We start from the raw sequence: 26582 nt of genomic DNA, 5'->3' as shown, positions 1-26582 counted from the left end.
CTGATTGGCTGGTGGGCTGTCACACACACCCCCCCCTCCCTCCCTCCCTCCCCCCCCACACACTGTCAGAGTAAAGAAGATCAATTAAAATCCCAGATCCTCACTCTCCAGTCTTCATTCATCTCCTGTCCCCGTCTCCTCTCTATCCTGTTCCATTTTCCACTCATTATATATATATATAACATATATATATAACACATATATATATAACACATATATATAACACACATATATATAACACACACATATATAACACACACACACACACATATATATATATAACACACACATATATATAACACACATATATATAACACACACATATATATAACACACACACACATATATATATATATATAACACACATATATATAACACATATATATATATAACACACACACACATATATATATATATATAACACACACACATATATATATATAACACACACATATATTATTATTATACATACATATATTATTATTACACATATATATAACACATATATATATATATAACATATAAATATATATATTTCAACCAATTCGGGAATCGAAAATGACCATCAAAAGCCTGAGCCAGGGTCAACACCACCGCCCGCGGATGGCTTTTCTGAAAAAGGTAAGGATTTTAAGCCCTCAGTTATTTGCAATAACCTGTGTGTGTGTGTGTGTGTGTAAAAAAAAAGCGACGGGTGGGTGGGGGGTGGGGGGTGCAGAGGGATGGATTGCAAACTGCGAACACAAGAACACAAGGCTTTATTTCTCTCTCTCTTTTTCTTTCTTCGTCCCTTGTGAATCGTTTTCAATTCCTGCAGCAATTTTGCTCACCGATTTCACACCCTTTCGTGTGATGGTGGGTTAGAAACGCAGCAGAGACGCAGATAATTGCTGAATAAATAAGATAACGTGGCCGAGTGCTTGTACGGGCATTCTCCTGGTCTCTACGTGTCTATAAATTGTCCGGAATAGAGGTTTTAAAACCACACTTAAAAAAGAGTGGCATTTTTAATACTTTTTTAAATAAAACTTAAGGATATATGTATGTATATATATATATTTGCTACCACAAAAACATATTATACTCTCTCTATGTTATAGATATATATTTGCAGCTATATATATATTCTGTAAAAAAAAATCTTTTCGCATGAGCCTGGTTTAATCCACTCCATGTTTAGAAGAATGTCAATAACCAGAGCTAATCCTGTTTGGAGATTGACTGAGCACCAGGCGGATTAGAGCGAAGAGGAGATAACAACAACAACAACAACAAGATGGTTCCATTTATAGATATAAATAAGTGGCCAAACAGTTGCCACTTCCAACGCAGCGATTCCTGTCGTATTAGTATTTACAAATAGCTATTAGTAATTCAATTGATCAATGAAAACAAAATCGCCCGCTTGACGTTCGCCACTTTTTTTTTAATAAATGTCACCGAGCATCTCTCAGCCTCCTCCACAGATCTGATTCACTCCCGCTGGTGAGCGTAGGAATTCTCAATCCAGACTCTGACACAGCCCAACCCGGCTTCCGACGAGAGGCTGAAAACATCGGTGAGGATACCACACTGATAAGAGCGGGGGAGTCTGCAGACTGGGGGATGAGATATGTTTAGATTTCTCCCACAAAATACACAGTCAAATCACTTTAGAGTATGTCCTTTGAAGCGCTTTGAGATGTCTTGACAACGCGATAAGGTGCTATATCCAATGCAGGGATGTTTAGTTGGTTCCACGTCAAAATAAGTCAGGTCTGTTTTTAAGCAGCTTTCACCGTGACGAGCTAGAGCCGGCATGACCCCCTTCTCTACCTGCCTTCAAAGGGCTTAATCCTCGGGACTGTCAGCAGGTGCAGAGATCTATTCTGGATCACAGCACTTGTGACTTCAAGTAACATGTCGGGTTTGTAGCCCTCACTGAACATGGTTTCTCTTCTACAAGGGAAATAATAGTCAAAACAAATAACAACTACTTGCATTTACATAGTGCCCCTTATGCAGGGTAGCATCCTAGAGCTTTTGACAGTGGTGGAGCTCGGGCATGAGCATGGGTCGCTCCGAGGCGCTACCCCGTGTGAAGGGCACTATATAAATGCAAGTTGTTGTTGTTCATTGGGACAAACTTCTTTTTTTCCTGTTTTGGCCCCAGCCCACAGTTGCCATGTACCGGGGCTGCCGGCAAATCACCTTTTAATATCTTATCACATTGCTTTACTCACTTGTTTCAAGAGCAGTCAGTTTGTGTGTTTTGTGTGTGTGGTAAACTGATATTGATTAGGCCTCCATATCAAAAGAGTTTTCTGTCAATCAGGTCTGCACCATGATGTCTGCCTCATTACTGCTCTCATTTACAGTCTGCCTCAACTCGGTCTATAGAAACAGGCCATTTGCCTCGGAATAAAGAAATAACAATGATCAGGTTGAGAAATATTCAAACTGTGCAAAATATGCTTGGATTTGAGAACTAGATTTCCATGACAAGGTGCATTACCACAAATACATATTCATGTCTATGTTCAAGAGCAGCACCTCTGCAGACAGAATGTGCAGCTGAGGTGGTTGATTTATTCTGAAATTGCCACTTTCTCTGCAGCCAGAGGAGGATTCCTAACAACCCATCCATCATATGTTAGTGATCAAAGATCAGAGCAAGCAGCTCAACCTCACCTTCTTCCCTTCAGTGGGGAGGGGGGCACAGAGGGAGGATAGTCTGAAAAGAGTTCACCATTATGTATAAATACCTTAATTGTTTTGTTAATCCGTTTAATTTTGTTTTCCCTCCGGTTGGAATGCATTTATTCCCCAGTTTTGCATTCCCTTCTTGGAGAGAAAAAGGGGCAAGTGAAAGGCAAAAATATAACTAATGGTGCAAATGTTTTATATTTATATAAAAAAAACTTCCTTCACATAGTGCATTCATTTTACTTTAGTGATAATAGTTTTAATTACCATCTTTGGATTGGCATTTTGTTATCCCTCAAGAGCCAATGATCAGAAAGTCAAAATTGAACAATGCTTTATCAATGGGTGACACAGGAGGGGTCTGTGGGCACAAACTGTCCTATCAACATGTGCTTCAACAGCAGATATATCGATGTTATTCTCTATTACAGCTGCAGCTGTGGTTCTCCAAGTAAGGATAAAGTAGGTGAACCAGTCCATCTATTCTCTCCTGGTCCCACACGTCTGTCTCATTATGTCTCCGGAAAACAGTAGGATGTCAGGAACAGCTTCAAGCTGTTGCTGTTATTGTGGCGATGGTTTCTGAGATCATCCAGATCAATGCCAGTTTGAATTACATAATGGCTCATTAAACAACATCTCAGAAAGGATGTATTTGGGCCTTTGATCTTGTGTAAATTGCACGACGTTGCCTTACTGACAGGCTTGTTAATAGCTAAACTGTATTAAACCATTATCTAACACTACCCTCATAATCACATGGCTCTAATGGGTACCTAAGTGCTGAAGCAATCAGAATTAGACGCTGTAATCTATGGGACTTCATTACTCTGGCCAGTATTGTCACAGCTCACAGTGGGTATAAATAAACCTGTTAAAATATCAAGGGTTTTGTTGTCAGCGGGGTGGGGGGGCTTTACACATGCGGAAACCAATCGCCGTGTTGAAGAGTAACCAAACCAAAAAGAGTACATACAGCCCACCTGGAAATTCCTGAAATCTCAGTTACCGATGTCCTCCTGGTGTGAAAGGCTCTATGTCATCCTGAAACACAACTTAATTGACCGGGTGCCAATGCAAACAGTGTGTTTCTAATGGATCTTAGCCTGTGGGGTTTCATGGCTCACTTCTCTCACACGCCTTCTACTGGCTTTGTCACAGTTTATCCAATAGACAAAAGCACCTCTGGTATTGAAACCATACAATTTCTCGAGGATCAGACCAGACAATATGCCACAGACTCAGCAGATCGAAAAATGACTGCGTGAAACTGGGTTCAAGCGTTTGTCAGAAACCACACTAAGGGTATCATTAAAATGTTTTATTAGCAATTATAAAACAAACACAAGCATAAGCATCACATTAGACCCTACGCATTATCATTACTCGTCGTGCTTAAATGACTACTAAAGCACTATCTTAACAAGATACACTCAATACTAAAATTCTAAGCATAAAAGAAAAACATTATGTGATATATGAGATGTGCCTAAATAATATCTAACTGTGTTGTATGTTGGGTACGTGTTTTAGTAAGTAGGAGAGATACTACCGAGCAGGTAGGGAGTCGTGATGAGGTTCTAAGGCTGGCACAGGAGGTACCTCTTTGGATTGTCTTGGTATGTTGTCTCTTTGCGGTCCACTCCGGCGAGAGCTGGACTTGTCCTCTTTTTCTCTCTTCCCTCAGAGGCGCTCTTCTTCCTCTTCTGCAAAAGAAAATGATACTCCTATTCTATCGTATCCAGCCCGACCTGACTCCATGTCCCTGAAGTTTCAATAATTCATTGTCCTCCTTTCTGCCTCTGTCCGTGTGACTTGCTGATCTCAAGCTTTTCTCGATTTTTAATTGCTGATTTTGTATACCTGCCACACAGATGGCCTCCCGTCCATTCTCCTGGTCCAATTATCCTTATCTTCCCTGGCCATGGGTCGCATTCTAGTGTACTCCTGCCTAGCTCAGTGTCTCTTTACTAGGACTGTGTGTGTGTGTGATGCATGCCACATGGCAGTTTTTATTTCTTCAATTCATTCTACTTAATTCATCTATTCACTACATGATCAATACTAATGATTCTTATACTATAATCCCAACTATTTACAACTGGCTATGAATATTTCTGGAGCTGGAGTGCTGTCTGTGTGCATTTGAATACTTGAGTCAAATGGTAATAAACAAGGCACTTCTTAGACAGTATTCATAACAAACAGTAGCACAAAAATGCATTGACTGATGTCGATTATAACAGAAACTGATCACTGACATTTAGCACAGGGCTGCGTGCAGCAGGAGAGTACAGGACAGGGAGTGTTGTGGAGTGGAGTGACTTTGATGATGTAAATTTCTAATGGGGAGGCTATTATAAGCGCACAATGTTACTGCACTAAAATGAATGCAATATGACTTTTGGTGCCTTTGCCTGCATCGCAACTCAAAGCAAATGCCCACAGAGCCTTTCAGCAGTTCTGGTGAAATCTCAGTGCCGAGAGAATAACTTTCTCATGAGTTTACAGGGAACTTGGTCGTGGTCACAGTTCGGTAGCCAGTATCGCGGCAACACTAGGATTGGACAAAACAGCCAAGCCATAGCAATAGCCTCAATGTTTGTCCCGTGTTCCACATTTAACTGCAACGCCGCAAAGCTGAACGCGTGTATGTTTTGGCTTCGATACATCATCACTGCACTTGGGGATAATGTCATCCTAATTGTGCCTGATCACCATTCAGTGCTGGCAGAATGACAGCAATTACAGGCTGAAACCATGAATAATTCTACCCTCCACAGCAGTTAGTTTCCGCTGGGTGGTAACGATTTGCTGATTCCTTGTATAACTCCAGGCGATTGCCAGCGTTGCTCTTGGTGATGTGAACCTACCTGAATCTTCCTCGATACATTATTTTTGCTCTTCACCTTTTGATTGGGTTTTTCGTGTTGCAGCAAATGCATAAAAGTGTCCTTGAAGTTGATTGACCTTCAGTAACACTTCAGTTTGTACAATCAGCCTCCAGGGAAATGTGGATTGTATGTTTGTTGTCAGCACAGTTCAGCTTTGTTGGTCTCTCCCAAAAACGATTTGTTCTTTATTTTCGGGGGCTTTCAATGGCCTTGTGGATAAAATCACAGCCTAATGTAGCACTGAATCACAGACCAGAAGATCTCAGTCTGTGCTGGTTTCAGCCAGAGTAGCAATTAGGACAACAACGTATTTACTTGATATGTTCATTAAAATGCTGATTCTTTTAAAATCCTTCACATATTCGGTATTACTTAATGCCTTTTTTAAAAAAAAATCCCACCAAGCTTAATATAGCCTTACTTTTAAAGCTTCCCTCTGAACCGATGACCTTTTTCCTCTCCTGTCTCCCCGCGTTTCCTGGCAGATCGAATCTCTGGTGATTGAGATGCAGGATCCTGAAAATGGAATCAAAACTCAAACTCAGAGAGTGATGATCGCCACCATCCCTCACGCCCTGACAGGTAAGAGCAGAGTGCTTCATCGTGCCCCTACACGCCCTACCCCCACAGTGTCATGCTCCGCCACTGTCAAGCTCTTTTGGACACTACTCTGAGTGAGGGGTGCTATGTAAATGCAAGTTGTTGTTTGGTTAAAAATCAGCCAAAGTTTCCCACTCCTGCTGGCTTTCGACCACAAAATACACAGTCAATTCACTTTAGAGTACATCCTGTGAAGCGTTTCACGGGGAGGGGGGAGTTGACCATAAGCATGGTCAAAGAGGAAGGTCTTTAGGTGGGACTTGAAAGAGGGGAGAGAGTGCATATCAAATGCAAGAATTATTAATAAGAGCTGATGCTGTTACCTGCTGCCTGATCTCCCTGCAGGACAAGACTTGCTGGAGTGGCTGATTCAACGCTTGCAGATCGAAGACGAAGGTAAGCGGGAAGACCGAGGATAACACGGGATCACAGCACAAAGGACCATTAAGAAATGTATAAAATACAGGAGACGGATTCCAACCTTGTGGTCACGTTCTTTCTTCTTCCCTTCCTCGCTCTCTCTTTCATTCTTTCTCCGAATACTGATTTGACGTTCAGAGAATACAGAAAGTCAAAACCAACCAATTCTAAGTTTCTCCTGTTTTGAGGAATGTCTTTCTAAATCAAACATTTTGTGTGTTTAGTGTATCCCAGGATGATATCCACATAGTAAGTGTGTAAAATCTAATCGTGTGCGAGTGTATTGTAATATGTATTGTATATTTTGTTTGTTTTGTATATCACACTCTTGCCTCCTCCACAAGTATAGAAAGGCTGACTCTTGCGTCTTATTGAAATGGTTTCTCTAGAATGCCAGAATCTGGGAAATCTGATTGTGAACCTTGGGTATCTCTATCCCCTGCAAGAGCCCAAGAACCTGATCCTGAGGCCAGACAGCTCTCTCTACCGCTTCCAGGTAATTAATTGCATTCCATCCCTGGCCACTTTCTGTGACTTTCTGTGCTGACCTCCCCATTCCAGGCTATTAACTCTCTGCTCTGATGTGAATCATTAATCCAGACACCGTATTTCTGGCCCACACAACAATGGGCGGCCGAGGACACTAACTACGGTAAGCATTTTACTAAGATTTTTTTTTTCTTCCTCGCTATTTATTTTCTTCCTGCCTACAATAAATGCACCAGCTCTAAAAGTAACTTCTAGAGTTATTAACTCATTTATTATTATTATTATTAATAATAAAGTTAACAGATCGAGTTCAGTTCAAACCTGATTGATGTGTTCAATGTTATGCAAAGTTTTGATACGGTTAAATAGGGCGAAACTGGTGGAAATAATACACTCGTTTGAGGTGAAACCAGGAATTGGAAAGGAAGGCGTGTTGGTGTTTGGGAATTACAATAACTGTTAACACTGAATCTATATACTGCACATGTATATTTTCTCTACTTGTTGCGAAACAGTTGCTCGATTTTAATCAAATTCCTGTTCAACAGCAATTTATTTGGCAAAGAGAAATATCCGTAAGAAAGGCATGCTGGAGGAGTACGAGAAGGTAAGGAGACCAAGGTCTCACTTCAAATTATGCTTTTAAATATGAATTAACTCACTTTGGAGATAGAAATAAATGGGAGGGAAGTAAATCAGAGTAGACCGTCAAACCTGTGTGATGCTGAGGCATTGGGAATGGCAATTTGGACAGAAAAGTGCCTGTGGTTAACTGGCGTTGTTTCCCCCCTCCCCCCCCATCTTTACACTCACACACACAAATGTTGTTGTGGGTGCTTACTGGGCACCATTTGTAAAGAGCCTCAATCTCCAACCACAAGTTACATTTACATAGCGCCTTTGACATCGGGAGAACGTCCCATTATCTATCCCCTTATTTTCAAAAGAGTGAGAACTCAGTAACTCGACAGAGGTCCAGGATGGTAAAGGTTCACTTACTCCCTCTTTCTTTCTTTCTTTCTTTCTTTCTTTCTTTCTTTCTTTCTTTCTTTCTTTCTTTCTTTCTTTCTTTCTTTCTTTTTGTTTCTTTTAGGAGAATTATAACCTGCTGAACAAAAAGATCAATCACAAGTGGGACTTTGTCATCATGCAGGCAAAGGAACAGCATCGGTAGGTGCAAAGAATATCAGAGAAAGGGATCCTCATATCGAGAGCATTTCACGTTGGGAACCAGCTGTTATAAACGCTCCTCTCGCCTCTCTCTACCAGGGCATCCAAAGAACGGAGGAAGACTGATCGCATTGTGCTGGATCGCCAGGAGAAGGCCTATTGGCAGGTGCACCGACCCCCAGTGAGTACCCGTCTCGCCATTCTCTGAGCTCTGGTGCTGGTGACGGTCAGATGGCGAACACAAAGATTAGGTCTGTAACTTGACGTTCAGATTTCACTCAGTGCCACAAGGTTTAACACTGTGTTTGTATAACTTTCCAACAGCCAGGAGCGTTGGATGTCCTGGACTACGGCATTAATCGTGCTACAGACCCGAATGAAAACAAGGTAGAGCAGGTGAGACAGATTGAGTCCCTTCCTGACACTCGAGTATCATGTATTTGGCTGTCAATTTCGTCGGAAGTGCAGGATGGAAGCCTTGTGTTAGCCTGCACTGCATTCAGTAGCTGTGTCGCGATTTCATTTATATTTGTTGACGGAATTCTGTGCAGCGTTTGGCATCGATTCCTTGAATTATCGAGTTTTAATTTTCTTTTTCTTCTTTATCCATTCAGACTCATCTTCGTTCATTTTGTGTGTTGTGACTCCCTCTGTCTCAAGATCTACATGAGTCAGAAGACGGGTCCATTTCCATTATGCTGCTCAAAGTTCTATGGTCCCTTCCCATCTTTTACATTTCAGCCCTTTTGTAGCACAGTGAAAATATTTCCTCCCTGACCCTCCCACTCCAAACAAATGATAAAAGACATCCATCCAGCAAAAGAGATAAGACTGACTATAAAAGATAAGCTTTCCAGGGTAATAATCCCCCTTCAATCCACGACTCAATACCTCCTCAATGATCATTCAATCCATGACTGTTTGTGCACAATTGGCTGCTGTGTTTCGCCCACAAAATGCAGTCAATTCGCTTTACCATATATTCTGCGATTTTAAAAAAAACTGTACTCTCTCCTCCAGACGCTTTCTCCCCTCCCTCCGCGTTCCTGAAGGCATTTCGCTCCTTTCCCATTCCAGCACGTGCAACTCCACGGTGCTTTTGCTCCCGGTTTGCACATTTTGTTTCAATGTTAGGGAATTATGTTAACGTTAATTGTTTTGTTTGGTCTTAACCAAAGCTGAGCTCTGCCTCAGTTCCCGGTTGTGTTAATGGGAAATCAAGCAGCACGCTGCCTTGTGGCAAACTCTGGAAGTACCTTGTGTTACCCGTTGGTCCCTGATATCATGACTAGGGGGCAGTGCAGACAAAGAGAAACATTTACAATTTTGTGAAAACTCATCCTAATTAATAGTGATATTTGCATTTGATGAAATACATGTTAATGATACATTTATACAGTAGGTTTTTTTAAAAAATTCCCTGGCAAGATCAGACATCTACGGGAGTTTTGACAAAGGCTTTATGTTGTGTGAAGCTCTTTGAGACATCCTCCTTGATGTGAAAGGAGCTACAGTATATAAACATGCAATGTTGTGGTGTACAGCAGAGTTCTGAATATTCCTTGTCCTGCTGCGCTGATTAGCCCTGTCCTTGTAGAAAGCATGATTGGATCCAGATATAACTAGCGCTGGAAGTACATGTTACAACACAAACTTTTTTTTAGCATTAACTACTTTTGTTACGCCACTTTTCCAACAGAAAATGACATACGATTATTACAGGAGAGAGGTAATTAACATGTTTCCTACTCTACCTACCATGCAAATCTCTTAAGACATTTCTCTGCTAGATACAAATTAATTGAATATTCCTGGTTTTGTATTGAGGGTGATTGTGTTTTTTTGTGTGCATTAGATTATGTACTATCAACAGGCCCTTGTGAGATCGAGAGTGAAGTCTTCCGTCTCGTTGGCAGGGTAGGTCACATGCAACGTTCTGCTGCAGGCCAAAATCCTGTTGGGAATTACTGGGGACCATTGGGGGTAACAACACATGACTGTAATCAAGCCCATTACAGTAATGTGTTGTTACATTGATGTGTTGTTACATACAGTACAGTAATGTGTTATTACATTTCCCCTGAGGGGGAAACCCAACTATGTTTTCAAGAGAGGAACAGAAACTGTGTCCATGATGTTTGACTTGACTTGTGATCTCGCTCTCGCTATTGCTTACTGGGTTACAGATTGTTAGTAATTCAAAATACTCAATGACATAATCTGCAAGCTGAAGTCCAACGCGCCACTGAGAATGGTATGTGGGGAGGGGGTGGGGTTGGGCAGAGAGGAAGTGAAACGAGTGCTGTCTCCTGCCTACTCAATGTGTTGGATATCACAAAGAGAAGCGATGTGGTGCAGAGAGTTATACGACAGTTATACGAGCAACTCTAAGCCACACATCTGTGGGACTCGAGAGATAAGCTAGGACGATAAGCGTGAGGAGATAGCGCTAATTTGTTCAGCCATCTTGGGGAGTTGTGTTCAATCAATATCTTCAAAGCTGTAAACTTCCTCGCCAGGAAGTTAACTTGTTTCAGTTCACAGTCAAAGGCCACAAGATAAAAGGCTAGGTTAAATTATTGATTGTATAAAACATTAAGGCGAAATTACAACAACTTGGATTTCGAAATTAGAAAAAATACTTAAATCTTATTTATAGGGAAGCAAGACGGATATGGTGATTAGTGGGTCATGGATCATGTGGACTAAACCATTGGGGCAGATGTGATGTGTTGAATGGCCTGTGTCTATGCTATAACATTCCACGGTTAGGTTTGACAGTCCTGTTTTGTCTCCCTACAGGATTGTGAAATACAGCGAGCAGTATTTTACTCATGACCCGATCATGTCAGGATGCCTTCCCAGCAATCCTTGGCTCACTGACGATGTAATGTTCTGGGAACTTAACATCCCAATGTAAGTACACAATCAAGAACAGAATCAAGCGTTCACTGGCTCACCTTATTTGGAGGAGTAATGTTCCTGTCGTGGGGAGGGACGGAATCTACCTAACTCATCTGTTTGTTTTTTCTAATGTATCACAGGATCGACCAACCGACCAAGCTGCGAGTGGAGCGGTGGACATTCAGCTTCCCTGAGCTGATTAGAGACCCCAGAGGCCGCCAGGACTTGCAGCTGTTCCTAAAGAAAGAATTCAGTGGTATGTCCGAGCGAGAGAGGTCCTAGCGAGGGCTCTGGATCTTGGCCTCGGTGCCTTTTTCTGCCTGAATTTTTTTTAACTAAACTGAGGAGTAGCACTAAAAGAGGATAAGTATTTGGTGCTATTCGTCACTGTTCCGTGTTGTGTTTATCAGGTGAGAACTTGGCTTTCTGGGAAGCCTGTGAAGATCTAAAGTACGGAGACCAGTCAAAGGTCAAGGAGAAAGCTGAGGAGATTTACAAGTGAGTTCACATACAGTGTCGGCTCACAATTTGCTACAGCCCACGAGGTAAACATTGCCTTGTGTGACACTGAGTTACACAGAGCAGGAGAGTTCCATGTTTGATCCCTATCTGTGCTGAGTTAGCTCACCTCAGTCAGAGCAGTGGTGAGAGCCAAAATTGGCCTCAGTGTTCCTGGGATGGGAGGAAGAAAATAAACATAGACAGGGGTTCCTTGTCCTGATTACTACCTGTTACTCTCCCCTTTCCCAGTTGGCTTAGGCACTGGGAGCCAGATTGAGATCTACCCCAAACTTTCTGTCGTTTACAGCCAGAAGAAAGAGGGATTCCTTCAGCCCATCAGCCTGGGATAGATTCTAGCCCATACAGTGGGTGGTTTAGGCTCAGTGCTAACCCCCAAAGCCTCAACCCGTCCCCACTTTAATCTCAAAATGGTTTGGTTTCAGAACTTTCCTGGCGCCTGGAGCCAGACGCTGGATCAACATCGATGGAAAGACCATGGAGATCACAGTGAAAGGTCTGCAACACCCACACCGCTATGTGCTGGATTCCGCGCAGACTCACATATACATGTTGATGAAAAAGGTAACTATCGTGTGTAGGATTCACCACCGTTAGCATTTACTTTCACCAGTAATAACACAACGAACGATCAGCGTCTGATAGACACCCAAATGAGAGGAGGAGAGATAATGACAGAATCCAAAGAGAATTTGTCATTCAACTTCCGAGACAGAACCCAGACCCGAGCGAGACCTGAACACTCACATCCACTGTCCACTATCAGACAGCAGCTTTATACAATGCTTTAAATTTAACCAAATCCTTCCTGAATAATATGGCTCATTAACGGAACATGTTCAGGTTTGGCCCAGAATAGCAACCCTCCAATCAACAACAAATTACATTTTTTTAAAAAATCAATTAAAAAAAAATAACATGTGTACTGGGCCTTTCACGTCAGGAGGACTTCCCATTACAACATCAAGCTGTTTTTTTTTAAAAGAAAGTCCTGGACACTGGCCTCGATCACTCTTCCTGCTAACCTGTTCCAGCTGTCGGTCACTGGCAATGGTTGAATGGAAAATCACTGTTTCTCTTTGGGGCTCTGGCTGTGTTTAATGTGGCTTACTGATTCATTGTTTTGCTTTGCAGGACTCATATCCTCGCTATCTGAAATCTCCCATTTACAAGGAAACGCAGGCGAAAGCCCTGATCCCCGATCAGACAAAGCAAAAAAGGTGGATATCTAAAGCAAATCCCACTCCTGTGATCATTCCCTTTAATCCAGATTCATTTGGGACACTGTGTCCTTTTGACAATCCGAGTTGTTTAGGTCTGACATCACCCCACTCTCCATGGTGTGGCCACAAAACAGAATTTCCACAAAGCACTTATGGGCGCATTCCGCGGCCCAGCCCTTTCCTGGTCTGTCACGTTGCTCCCACAACCTGTGAAAGGCCACAGATGTACGATAAGTCTTATTTAGTAGAACCCCTTGTTGCCCACAAAATACAGCCACTCCGCTTTACAGTATATCCTGTGAAGCCCTTGGAGACGTCTCAACGATGCTATAAGGTATTATATCAAATGCAAGCAATATTATTATATTAACAGACAAACTAGTTTCCAGAAAACATGATCAGTATGAACGGGAACCCAGGCTGATTCTCTCCCTCCCTAATAATCCAGACCAACTGAGCACCGACCTCGGCCCCACCTGAGATCAGCTAACATGGCACTTAACAGGCATCAAACCTGGCGCAGTTGCTCTGTATGGTTCAGTATCGGACGTGGCACTGATCTGTTGGGGTTGGGAGGGAATAGTACCTTACTTTTACGTGCAAGCTCTAATATTTTGCAATCCTAACCTTGACCAAACCAGGTCCATTTGGAAACTAATAGACTTATTTATGGGCCGTGTGTATGTTTTCAATAGCTTCCCGTTCATGAAGCGACACAGACGCTCCAGCCCCAGCCCTGTGCTCCTGAGGCAGTTGGAGGAGGAGGCCAGAGCAAGAGCGGCAGCCAGCGGCCCCAAGATCCTCGACATAACCCAGGTTATGAGCAAACTGGACCGCAGGAATCAACTGAAACCGGAGCCTCCCAAAGAGGAGCCTCCAAAACAATAGGAGTGTCGGAATTCTCCCCCCGAACAATCCAGATCAGGGATCACATAATTAATACTCAGGGAAACCATTCAATACATCAGTTACAGTGAGATCTCATTCAACACAGATAACTTAGACCTAGTGCTCAATGTGGGTGTGTGGCTGTGTATGTACATCTGCACAAGCATGTTTTTTTGTGTGTGTGTGTGTATGTGTGAATGTTTGAGTCAGCTCTCAGAAATCCAAGTCACGACCCCTTCACCAAGCGAACCAGTCACGCATTTCTCTCCATCTATGAACACATAGTGAGGCAGAGGGGGAGGCGGGGAGAGAAGGGCTATGCTCTTTATAAAACTGGATGTTCACTCTTCTGGCTAATATGCATAATTAATACAGGGAAATGTGATGTGGGTCACACTAACCAGAGGCACAGTGTCAGTGTGCGCTTACCTACCCAATGTTGTCTGGAACTAATTAGAGAGAGAGCTTGTGGGATAAAGTGACAGTATCTGAAGTGACTGACTGTGTTACATGCAAACTATGCAAACACACAACACTGTCGTCTTGGATCAATACCGTGACATTCTGAAATGTAAAATAGTCTCAGTGTTGTGTGAAAGTTTATATGACCTAAAGTAACCAAGTATAAAAACTATTTTCTATTGCCCGGGCAAATGAAAGAACTTTAAAAGAAAATCCCCGTTTAAAACAGTTGTTGTTGTACCTGGGTTTTACAAAGACTCTCAACATTCACTCTCACTTCTTAAAGGGGAAGTAAATACTGTTCAAAGTCCAAATACAGAAATAAAATGATAAATAGTGATATAAACCACTTCTGTCACTAAACTTTGTAGTAAATCATCATGAAACTCTTTGAGGCGCTTTGACGATTTAATAAGGCAGTATATCAAATCCAATTTTTTAAAAACTGTCTCACAACATAGCAGTCAAATACATCTATTTATATATAATTTAACATAGCTTGCAGTTACAATAATGTGAATAATTATCATTTGCGAACCATAGAGCTATTTAAACATCTATTTATTTGATCAGATCATTTGTTTTGTTTGTACACTGTTCACTCTGTATTACTACCATATTTGTGTAAAACTATGCAGATACCAGGTGTTATAACACTTATCAAGTAATGATTTTGTAATCTCTGGTTTGCAGTTTTCTGTGTGCTGTAGTCAAATGTGTAATGTTTTCCATTCTGCTTATTCCAAAGCATTTTTTTGTTATTTTTACCAACGGTTTATGTTAGTTGGCTTCCATTTCTTTGTTAGTATTGCATCATGAGGAGCTGTGCTGTAGCCACAATCACCTGGACTGAAAACAACCTTTTGCTCACAAAATACAGTCAATTCACTTTACAGTATATTCTGGGAAGTGCTTGACAATCCCTTTCAAATCATATGATTATGTGGTTGGGGTGGCGGGAGGAACCAAAAATACATTCCATTAGACTGGAACTCTGTGAAGGTGTTAACAGCCAGTTTTCAAAATGATGTATTTTTGTTGCAGTTTCTGTGTCAGTTACTGATAGCCACACGAATAAAGTAAGTACATCGATCATTGCACATCTGCTTTGCGTGCGTCTTGTGTTTCATCTTCTGTTAATCGGCAGGTTATTTATTTTTATTGCCGTCACTGTTTCCCCTGCATATCTGTGGCATATTTGTATATAAAATTATGACAGGGTTCAACAAGGTGGGCATAAATACTCTGTTGGCGAGTCCACAAATATATATAAATATATATATATAAATATATATAAGATAAAGGTAAGCAGGTCTAAAGGGGGTTTAGATGGGAGGTTTTTACATAGAGGGTGGTAAGGAAATCATTATCAGAAGCTGTAGTTGAAGTGAAAAGCATCAGTGTATTTAAGAGGAAACTCAATACATACATGAGGGAGAAGGGTATGGAGGGGGTAGAGAGAAGGGATTACAATGGGTGGAGGCTCGTGTGGAGTATAAACACGAGCATGCACTAGCTTGGTCGAATGGCCTGTTTCAGTCCTGTACAGTCTATGAAATTCTATGCACAACTGTGTGTCTGCCTATGTTATGAGTGACAATAATTGTCACGCTGTACAGTTTAAGTTTTATTTTATATCAAATCTTCCTGCTATGGCATTAATCCTCACGGTAGGATGATCTCATTGTTCATAGTTCTCTGACTAATATGTACAGTATATAGATCAAAGCCTCCACTTGCCTGGACTGGACAAACAGCTTTTAAGAAGTTCTGAAGAACAAAGTAATTGGCTGTGTTGCAAGCAGCAAACAGCACAGATCCTGTAATACACACACACACGGTGCTCGCACCAGTGCCAGCAAGTCCTCACCTGACAGAGTAGTGTGAAAGTCACAAGGCGAATGAAAGCTTCAATAGTTTGTTACAGTTTTCGCTTTTCCTGCCATATGAAACCTATTTTCTTTTTGTGCAGATATGTAGGTTCACCGCGCCTCTTCCTCACCTGACTGTGTACACAGGCTTATGTGTCCCATCTTCTCCCCCAAGCCCACTCTTATCTTACGCTGCCACCAGTGACCTGCCCTACTTCACCCCTGGATATGTCCCACTACCAAACGGCAGCAGCTGGCCCTCGGCCATCAGCGTAGCCATAGACAGCACCCCGGCGCTGGAGAGGAAATGGGAGCTAAGTAACTCTGTTTCTAACCAGTCTTCCTCAGTCGCTGAGAGCACCGAGATGTCTGTCGGGTCCGAGATGAGCGCTATCAGTGGGGTGTCAGTGGCCACGCAAGCCAAGACCACTCAGAAGTCCAAAGTGACCCTGTCCTTCAGCAGGTTGTTGAAGCGAGGATACGCCAATTCACCTGTCTTCGCAACCCTGTCGCCCAAGTGCCCATCACTGAACCACAGAAAGATCCAGCCTGTGTTTGGTGAGGAGAAACGACAGGAGCAAAACCCACGGAGAGTGTCTACGTAAGCCCCCAGTCTCTTTTCACTGCTCTGGAGGTTAACATGGTGCATTGATAGTTTGATGGTTGTTGGCATTTGAAAAGTCCAAAAAACTCACTCGCAGTTTTTAGTTAAGTCCTGCTCTTATTTAATTTCATTACTGTTTTATTTCTCCCTCTCCTGAAGACGTTTTGTCTTCTCTTTCCTTTTACTGGGGAGTTTGCTGGGCATCTCCCAGGACTTGACCAAAGTGGTCATTGTTCATGTGTGATCAATCCCTGCCAGTGAGAGTCACTATGCACTGTGTCCATGAGTGATGTAGTTACAAAACAACAAGTACCAATCTGCAGTCACACTCACGTTGGGTGTTAAGAGTAGATTGCAGAACCCCAAATGTGAAATCACAAGAGGTGCAGATGCAGAAGCGGAAGGCCTTTCAGTTCAATAGATCCAATTGTTTGTGCTCAGAGAGATGTCAAGTTAAGATAGGGAGATCAGATATAGCACTAAGCATACACATCAGCCAAAACCACAGAGAAACAGGATAAGCGTGGGTTTAAGCATCATCTCTGCTTCTTTTTTTCCTCTTTTTAATTTTTTTTGATTCTTTTCGTGGCGCTGCAGAAGAAAGCCCACTTTCTAACGACGAGGGAAGGAGGGAGGGAGGGAAGGAGAGAGGGGGAATACTGAGGTTAGCAGTTTGCATTAGCTGAGTCCCTGAGCGAGTCATCTGTCCAGTATAATCAAACAGGGAGTGCAGAGATTTGGAGCATGATGTAAATTAAAGGAAGAAGAAATCCAATGAGATTGCAGTTTGTTTGTGTTTTGGGTTGTTGTAATCTCACTTTTTTTTGTTATTATTATTTTTGATCTCTTTCCCCTTCAGGTTTTTTCAAATAAAAGTAGACATTCCATCCGAGTGCAGAATTTACCCCATCGACTCGGAGGACGAGGAAGAAGACTGTCACAGTCACAGGGAGTCTGTGAAGGAGGTCATCTGTCCTTGGGAAAAGCTCTCTGAGGAGACTAAAGCAGGGTGAGAGGGAGGGATTTCAATGTGGTTGGATTGTGAGATGTTTACAAGTATTGGAACCGCCTTAACTCAACTGTTTACAAAACAGCTCTTCTGCAATGTTAGAAAATACTACTGAGGAAGAAACCCAGCAACCATTAAGTCACTTCCTTTGTGACATCCCTCACTATTTCACTATTTCTCCATTTGATTACTGGGATTTGTCCAGGGGAAAAAATATCATGGAAACCTGCGTAACTTAAAAATGAGGGTGTAAGACCAAGGGATTGGTGAGGTGCATTGAGAGTGGAGAGAGTTGAATTACATAATAAAATCTGGGTTTACTCATCCCCCGAGAAGCATTTTGCACACAAGTTGTTGTTTACATTAGAGAAAACAAAACGTGTAAGCATGATGATGCTGGACAGTTTGTGAAGAACTGTTTCAGCTAGTTTTAAATAGAATAAAATGTAATTCCCTTTCTCACCTGACAATGAGTTCTAGAGAGTGTGAATGGAAGAAAATCTTTGCCGTTTTTTGCATCCGTAAGAAGTAAAAACTTTATAGAAATTTGGTTAACGCCAGTTCTTCAAACTAGTCTGTTATCGTATGTAATTAATTATTTTTACTTTTGTAAGGAACAGTTATCAACAAAATATTCTTAGCAGGTGACCAGTTTATGCTATTCCAATGGCGGAAACGAGGGGAGGTAATGTGAAACTGTAAATTGAGGGTATCACACAAGAAGAATATTGACTTACGTATGAGTTTCATTCCTTATTGTGATTGTTTCGATAACTAAGCCGAGTGACCACAGCGCTATGATAATAATGACCAAGTATAGAATGCAAACCTGTGCTCTTATACTTCTATAATCTTTTCTGATTCTGTAACTGTGTTGTACAAGTGCCTGAACAGAAGCAGTAATTATTCACTGAATAGCTTAGTGATTTTGTAATCTTTCAATTAGTGAATCATACCTCCTCAATGTCTCTCCGAGCCATGATTCATTCCTGTGTTGAATTAAAAAGTCCATTCTTAAAATGCTTGTTATTTGCCGTCTTTCTTCCTGTGGGATAGAAGCATTTACTCCTGAGGCACGTCAGTCACTAAGGCTCAGATTGTCCTGTGCAGAAGTAAAAGAAAATAAACAATAGCTTAACACAGCAATCATAAGACAAAACTTTAATCGCCGCCATTTGCTAGTTGAACATGCTTGGGCACTAATCAAACCCGACCTCCAGTAATCTTAGAACACCTTGAAATTTAATCTGAGACATTGCCAGAACAGCCTCCTCTCACTTTCAGGAAGAGCCACAATTCAATTATTTTTCAGGCCGGAAACTGAAACAAATGGAATAGCTTGAATCTAAGACGCTTGATACGTTTTGACAACAAAACGACAACTTGCATTTATTATAGTCATTCATGCAAGTTAACATGTTGGAGTGGCAGAGCCAGGAAGGCAAAGCCTTAAATGGATAGGGTGGTCCCAGCTGGACAAGCAGCAGGAAGCTTGCCAGACAGTACTTGCAATGGCAAGCTATGGAGTTTTAACTGGTTAAACTCCAGCAGATACCTTGTTCCTGCGCACACTCTGGGGTCCCCGAGCCTTGGCTCTTGCTAACGTGTGGCTAAAACAGTACTTTTTCAGAATTAGGTAAGCAGGGTGCATCCCTTCAGGGAGAGAGAGAGAGAGAGTGCAATTTATTTTGAACACATGGAAATTTCCAAGTAGAGGTGACATATATATGTGGACCTCTGTCTGGCTGGGATGCTCTTAAGTATTGTAATGGGTTTAATAAGTTTCAGACATCGCACTGACAAAAAAATACAAGGCCATGAGTTAGCATGAGGATGCCTGATGTACTGTTTTGGACATTTGACACAATATCTAGGTAAGCATTCGAACAAGAATTCCTTCTAGATTTAATTTCCCCTTCAAATTAACAGGATGTAGCCTAGACATGTTTTCTATTATTTCATTACTTTTGGGGTTTGAAAAAACACAGTTTTTTCTGAAGTAGCCACCCAACCACCCACCTACGCTCTCTATCTTACGGTTTACGTACATTTCTCATACATTACATTTTCACCTGTCACACCCGAGTTACGGCATCCTCAGAAGCCTGCTTTTTAAAAAAAATTATTTCTAATTTAGCAAGTGAATAATTCATAGCCTTCACACCTCTTACACTGCTGCCACAGAGAGAAAGACAAGTTTTAAGCATATGGTAGGAATCACAAGTTTCATCATTTGGACAGAAATGTATTGTTACGTTTTTGAATTTGTGTTTCATAGAAATAACATTTTCACTGCTTCCCCTCCTAATCTATTTTATTCTACTACTTTCGTCTCAGCCAAGATGTTGAAAACAGCCTTTTCTGCTTGATTATTCTATGTAAGTACACAGAGTATAATCTTTTCTTAAGATTCATGGGTTTATATTATTTTATTTCAAATAAAAATGCAGAAAGTAAACCTTTAGAGGAGTTGACTTAATTACCAGCATAACACTACTTATAAAACATGTCTCTCTTAAATTGCTGCACGGTTTTCTACTGGTCCAGTTATGCAACTAGAAAATTTTGGATGTGGCCATTTCCAGCAAGTAATCTCATAGATTCCCACTGGCCCTGTTTTGTTTTAAGAACTAAAGAGTACAACGTCCTGGGGATAAAGTTACCTGAATTCCAAACATTTCCATAAAAAAAAATGAAATAATAAATATTGGATGTCCTCCCGACGTAAAAGGCACTATACAAATGTAACAATAACTTGCATTGAAATAGGGTTCCTCATGCAGTTTAGTGTCCCACAGCGCTTAATTAAATATAAATATAGTTTGTTAAAATAAGGATGTTAAAATAACGGAGTCGAATAAAGGTAAGCTTTTTTTAAAATAAAACCTTATATTTTGTACTCATTCGATGTAAGATATAAAAAAAATGCTGCAACTCAGAAAGTTCTCTAACATGCTTTACTGGATTCTAAGGAAATGTGAGGCAAATCAATTAAAATGTTCCTCTAAATTGCTCCATTTGTATGTGTTTTTATGATGAGACGCTTATCAGTTTTGCATTGTTGAAAGGGAGGGAGATTTGTCCTGTGGAGGGAGATTTTAAACCGAGATCCTAGCTGCCTAATCAGGTGGACATTAAACAGGAGACAGTTTCTCCCGGTATTTTGGCCAACAATTCCCCAGATAAATTGATCATTAATTTCTGTTTGTTGGACACTGCTGTGTCAAATTGGCCGCCCCATTTGCAGTCCACAAAATGTACAATTTACAGTATATTCTGTGAAGCACTTTGAGACGTCTAGGAGACTTGAAAAGCGCGATATCAAATGCAAGGCTTATTATTATTATTAACTCGAAGATGTGATAAGGCGCTATTTTAATCTAACTTGTGTTTTTCTTTAAATCTTTTTTTGAGAGAGATTCAATCTCATGTCTTTAAAACATCAAATGCAGATCTGACACTGACACCGGTAACAGTTAGTGCGGAAAAACCTTTTTGGCTGATCAATCTCATTCAACTAAGATGTGGACAACAATCTGTCTTAGTTCAATATTTCTTCTCTGTAAGTATACCTTCTGTTTTACACTTATAACTCATATCTCTTTTATACATATTAATGATGGCATTTTTCATCAAAATAAGCATATGCAGAGCAAGCAACTCAGGGATTAGAGTCCAACTCAGCAAAGACCTGTTCTTGTTTAAGTGCTCCGGGATGCCATCCCACGCAAAGGGCACTATATAAATGCAAGTTGTTTGCTGTTGTTGTACAAACTTAATCACATATTTCTTTTGCAGGATTAGAAACGTGCCGTTAAAATATGTCAAACCCAGAGAACCCTGAAATTTGCTGTGCTTTTCAGTAAATATTTGAACACAATCAATTCCCACGAGTTTCCTGACCCGAACATATTCTCACCTCCTGTTATGTAGATTTTCTTTTTTAAAGAAAGAATGTAAGCATTGCTGGATATACACAGCAGGTTCATCAGTGTCAGAAACTAAGATAGGTTAACGTTACGGGTGCGACCTTCATCAGATCCAAGTCCTTCTACAACTCAGTTAGTCTCTAAACCAACTTTGAACACAAAGAGCCCTGACGATGATTTGAAAAAAGGAGTATATTTGATTCTGAATTACAGAGCTAAGTTCTGACAAACAGTCAGTCAATCTAGTCAGCCTGCTGTTTATTGTCACCATTTGGTTACACTTTATGTTTGCATAATCTTCTGCTTTTTGTTTATCTCCAGATAATTGTAAATTATTGCAGTCCGGTGTTTAAACAATGTGGCAAATGAACATCTGAATATCTAAATATTATGTTTTCATTGTTTCAGATCACATTATAAATACAACAGAGTTAAAGAACGGTAAGAATTTTTAATGTTAATCCTTTTGTACTTGCACTATAAATAATATAATAATAATGCTTGCATTTGATGCAAAATGGTAGGAAGTAGGATATTGATAGCGCAATCGCCAGCTACTGATGTTACACTCTGGTACACTGTAACAAATTCTAATAATAGTACAATTCATGCATTTCATATAGAGCTTTACCCTGTAATTGAGACGTCTCAAAGCGCTTCACAGGATATACTGTAAAGTGGATTAACTGAATGAGTGAGTGCTACGGACAAGTCCGCGCCACTATTTAAATCTAATTTGTGTTTTTGTTTCTCACAACAGGAGTGACTTTCAACAAGCCTGAGATGAAATTGACTGACCCGAAAAAAGCAGAAAAGATTGCACCAAATGGCAGATTTACCTTAATGTGTTCAGTAAAAAATTCAGACAATTCCTGGACAATCACCTAAAATATTATATTTATTTTATAAAGGAGATGCTAGGGAATATCTGCTAAGTAATGTAACATCTAACAAAGAACAAATCAAGTATAGTATAGAATCTGCTAAGGCTTCCCACTCTGGATACTATATGTGTGCTGTGCGTATAGGAAATGAAACCAAGGAAAGCGGTACAAGATATATATCAGTTACAGGTAATGTGAAATGTAAAATGTCTGTAACTAGCAACATGTTTACATCCAAAGTGTTTCGCACTAACTGCACAATTGTACTTTCTTGTGTAAATTCAGAGAATTACATTATAAAACAAATGTTATGACCAAACTGAAAGATAACTCCATCCCTGATATGCAGAAAAAGTTAAAAAATGGGAAATAAATTGAGAAGCCCATAAATTAAGCCTGTCTTCATTGGAGACAGGGGTGATATTCCACATGGCAGTAAATTCAAACACATTTGCAGATAATCCCATTTTAAAAGTAACTATCAAACTGTGCTGCTAACCCTCAATGGAATGACACCCCCCTTTTATAGGAATGGTCTTATTGAATATACTGTGCCAAGCAGAGTGAATGTCATTTCTGAGAACTAATGGGAATTGGATTTATGATTTTTTAATGAACAAAAACAACAATTTGCATTGTTATAACAGTGAGAGAGAGGGAGAAAATGGTCTGTCTGTAACTAGAACAAGATGGAAATATGTAAGAGCTGAAAGACCATTTATTTTCTATTTTCAATCATTACACTTGACTTTAACCTTCCTCTTTTAGGGCAACTACAGAGACCTGAACTCAGGACACGTGTGGCTGCAGGCTCAGCTGACCTAATATGTGAAGCATCTCATGAAATTCTTCCTCTAAAATTCATATTCTATCAAAATGGCACACGACTCAGTGACGCGACAATTAAGGATAAACAATTTGCAGTGCACAGATTGCCGGGGGTGACGCACGATAGAGCCACAAACTACAGCTGTACTGTAGAAAGTGACGACTTAAACAGTAAATCACCGCAGAGCGAAATGGTCCAGATCATTGCTCATGGTAAATCAGCTTGTCATTCCTTATTTGCTCAATCCAGAGATTAAACTATGGCTTCAATTTTTCAAGTGTGTTGGCCTAAAACATGTGAATGATACAGAAAAATACAAATGTAATGCCAAGTGGAAAAATACATTGAAAACCACAACACAGGTGACAGTGGCAGGTAAGATTACTGGTAATTTCACTCATCTGGCACAGATCTGCTGCATTTTCCTCGTCTTCTCTGCTCCACAATTGGCAGCTGTGCTTTCAGCCACTACACCCCAAATCTCTGGAACTCCTTGCCTCAATCCCTCTGTCTTGCCCCTTTTTTGCTAGTCTTCAAATCACACCTGAAGACTTTCCTCTTTGACTGTGCCTTTGGTGACATCTCCTTCCATCCAGCTTGGCATAAACCCAGTGGAGCCTTACAAGGTCTAGGGTGATGGGGGTGCGGAGGCAGGTATGGGCGAAGACAGGGGTGACAGAATTTTGAATCATTTGAAACTCGTTAATAGTGAGGCTGGGGAGATCGGCGAGGAGGGCATTGGGGAAATCAAAACATACACAGATACGTAGATGGGAAGGAACAAAAACAAGTCCAAAGGCTCATCAAGTTCTCTTCCTGGGGACCCCCCTATCCTTACTTCACCACCCTCACAATATACACCAACACACTTCTCCTGCCCTCTCTGACCCCTAAGGCCAATATAGGGAAAAGATTTTACCTGGAAAATATCAAGGGCAGTGAAGTGACCTCAAGAAGAGGGTTGTGCCATCACCAGCATCAGTGGGTTTACTCACCAGCAGCAATAGCTCGTTGGTATTTATTAAATATCATAGGCCTGTAGAAGATTGCAGCAGGAAGTTTTAAATTATACAATACTATGGTTGTGTCACAGCAAGCTGAACATGCCTTATTACTTTCTTTTACAGACTCAAACCACATGCAACATCACCAATGACGTACACTTTACTTATTCTGCTTTTACCATCTGTGGCAACAGCAGCTTCAATTAACTGAATGGTGATGAGACAGTGGAAGAGATTTTGCAATCAGTATATTTATGGTGGTATCAGCTTAGCTCAGTTAGTATCACTCTCTTCTCTGTGTCAGAAGGTGGTGGGTTCAAGCCCCACGTTGGGACTTTGAACTCACATAGTCAAGGCTGGCACTTCAATACAGCAATGAAACAATGAATTGTCAGAAACAGAGGTCCTGCATATTGACTGTATATTCTCAATAAACAGTTAATAAGAACCAAATCTTCCTTTTTCTATACTTTCTCTCTCTCTCTCACAGACAATCACATTACATAAAGAAATTGCAAGTTTCAATTTCCATTTCCTGACACTGATCCATATTCAAATTCATTTCCCACTCCTTGACTTTATCAAACAATATTACTGGAGTTCATATCATCTGTATCCTTTATCCTTTAGGATATCCAAAGACAAATTCATTTCAAAGTCTAAAAATTAGCATTGTGTGAAAAGCCTATCATTGGTGAGCGTGCCAAACACGTTTCACCCACAAAGTATACGGTCAATTCACTTTACAGTATATTCTGTGAAGCGCTTTGAGACGTCTCAAAGATGTGATAAGGCGCTATATCAAATGCAAGAATTATTATTATGTTTCCCACCTATAGACTTTTCACTCATCCAAAACTCCGCAGCTCGTGTACTCTCATGCACCAGGCTCCGGGACCCCATCACTCCCATCCTCGCCCGACTCCATCTGCTCTCCATCCCCCAGAGGATCGAGTGCAAGATCCTCACCTTTAAGGCCATCCATGGCCTTGTCCCCACCGATCTCTCTGACCTGCTGACTCCCTTCCAAACTGTCCGCGCTCTCCCTTCAGCGGGCTCTGGCCTGCTCCATATCTCCTGCCCGACCCACTCTATCATCGGTGACCTTCAGACTCTCTGCCTCCACACTCTGGAACTCCATTCCACGGTCCCTTCGCCTCGCTTCCTCCCTCGCCTCCTTCAAGGCCAGTCTCAAGACCCTTCTCTTCGACCGTGCCTTTGGTCTCCCTCCCACCTTTCCGCCTTCCCTCATCCCTACAACGACAACGACAACAAGATTACATTTGTATAGCGCCTTTCACGTCGGGAGGATGTCCCAAGGTGCTGAACATTGTACAGCATTTCAGACACGAGCTGGGGTCAGGGGGGGAGAAGAGGGGAGGGGAAGGGGGGTGGCTGATGGCATGGTCTAAGACGAGGGTCTTGAAGGAGGCTATGGAGGGAATAAGGTGGAGTAATTGGGCGATGGAATTCCAGAGGTTGGGGGCAGAGTGGCTGAAGGCTCTCCCGCCAAAGGTGGGGAGGGTGGGGAGGGGGATGTGGAGCAGGCCGGAGCCGGCTGAGTGGAGGGAGCGGGTGGGTTGGTAGGGGGTTAGGAGATCGCAGAGGTAGGGTGGGGCGGGGCCATGGAGGACTTTGTAAGACCTTTCCTGTTGACCGCGCCTTTGGTCACCTTCCTCCCCCTCCCCCGGCTTGGCCCTGGGATCCGTCCGGCTTGGAGGGCGCTATATAAATCCAAGTTGTTGTTGTTGCTTGTAAGTGAGGACCAGGATCTTGAACTGGATCCTCTGAAGAATAGGGAGCCAGTGGAGTTGGGCAAGAATGGGGGAAATGGGGGTCATGGAGTTTGGTGCGGGAGAGGACACGGGCTGCAGAGTTCTGGATTATCTGCAGCCTGTGGAGGGAGGAGTTGGGAAGGCCGACAAGCAGAGCGTTTGCATAGTTGAGCCTGGAGGTGATGAAGGCATGAACAAGAGTTTCAGCGGCCTGAGCGGTGAGGCAGTGGCGGAGTCGGACGATGTTACGGAAGTGAGGGAAGGCAGAGCGGGTCATGGCCTGGATGTGGGGAAGAAAAGATAATTGGGGCTCGAACAAGACACCCAGGTTCCTGACTGCTGGTGAGTTGTAGTGAGCAACCATGGAGGGTGATGTTGCCAGAGCCTGAGGTGCTGAGGCGCTGGCGCGAGGCAATCAGGAGG

General features: G+C 41.7%; 1 protein-coding gene and 3 long non-coding RNA genes across 8 annotated transcripts; 2 read left to right on the top strand and 2 right to left on the bottom strand.

The window, feature by feature from the left end:
- Nucleotides 1-558: 558 nt before the first annotated feature.
- Nucleotides 559-18138, top strand: LOC103175601 (regulator of G protein signaling 9). 3 transcript variants are annotated; one of them, XM_007888716.2, is made up of 19 exons: nucleotides 559-621; nucleotides 6065-6161; nucleotides 6525-6575; nucleotides 6989-7095; nucleotides 7200-7251; nucleotides 7637-7695; nucleotides 8182-8258; nucleotides 8358-8439; nucleotides 8583-8654; nucleotides 9958-9987; nucleotides 10114-10175; nucleotides 11061-11174; nucleotides 11303-11418; nucleotides 11573-11660; nucleotides 12107-12245; nucleotides 12816-12901; nucleotides 13600-13720; nucleotides 16227-16726; nucleotides 17589-18138. In XM_007888716.2, exons 1-19 carry the CDS (start codon nucleotides 559-561, stop codon nucleotides 17740-17742), a joined length of 2070 nt encoding a protein of 689 aa, XP_007886907.1. In that variant the 3' UTR covers nucleotides 17743-18138. The 3 variants fall into 3 exon arrangements, with proteins under 3 accessions (XP_007886907.1, XP_007886906.1, XP_007886905.1); XM_007888715.2 differs by lacking the exons at nucleotides 16227-16726; nucleotides 17589-18138 and having other exon boundaries at nucleotides 8583-8645; nucleotides 13600-15354; XM_007888714.2 differs by lacking the exons at nucleotides 16227-16726; nucleotides 17589-18138 and having other exon boundaries at nucleotides 13600-15354.
- Nucleotides 4176-8114, bottom strand: LOC103175600. Of its 2 annotated transcripts, none has more exons than XR_487514.2 (3): nucleotides 8088-8114; nucleotides 6001-6095; nucleotides 4176-4391 (listed from the first exon to the last, which is right to left on the bottom strand). It is a non-coding gene; the product is annotated as an uncharacterized LOC103175600 (long non-coding RNA). The 2 variants fall into 2 exon arrangements; XR_006085617.1 differs by lacking the exon at nucleotides 8088-8114 and adding an exon at nucleotides 6503-6705.
- LOC103175598 lies at nucleotides 8133-24638 on the bottom strand. Of its 2 annotated transcripts, none has more exons than XR_487513.2 (3): nucleotides 24300-24638; nucleotides 18695-18840; nucleotides 8133-8196 (listed from the first exon to the last, which is right to left on the bottom strand). It is a non-coding gene; the product is annotated as an uncharacterized LOC103175598 (long non-coding RNA). The 2 variants fall into 2 exon arrangements; XR_487512.2 differs by having other exon boundaries at nucleotides 24376-24638.
- Nucleotides 21172-22478, top strand: LOC103175597. The gene is made up of 3 exons (XR_487511.1): nucleotides 21172-21300; nucleotides 22076-22108; nucleotides 22428-22478. It is a non-coding gene; the product is annotated as an uncharacterized LOC103175597 (long non-coding RNA).
- Nucleotides 24639-26582: the final 1944 nt, after the last annotated feature.

Source organism: Callorhinchus milii, unplaced genomic scaffold (genome assembly GCF_018977255.1).
Source record: "Callorhinchus milii isolate IMCB2004 unplaced genomic scaffold, IMCB_Cmil_1.0 Scaffold20, whole genome shotgun sequence".
NCBI lineage: Eukaryota > Metazoa > Chordata > Chondrichthyes > Chimaeriformes > Callorhinchidae > Callorhinchus > Callorhinchus milii.
Note: the sequence above shows the minus strand (reverse complement) of the source record. Positions and strands in the feature narration are given on the sequence as shown.

Coding starts and splice junctions, on each gene's coding strand:
- LOC103175601 (XM_007888716.2), top strand. CDS start 559: ATGACCATCAAAAGCCTGAGCCAGGGTCAACACCACCGCCCGCGGATG. Junction 6,162..6,524: donor CATCCCTCACGCCCTGACAG/GTAAGAGCAGAG, acceptor ATCTCCCTGCAG/GACAAGACTTGCTGGAGTGG. Junction 11,175..11,302: donor TGGGAACTTAACATCCCAAT/GTAAGTACACAA, acceptor AATGTATCACAG/GATCGACCAACCGACCAAGC.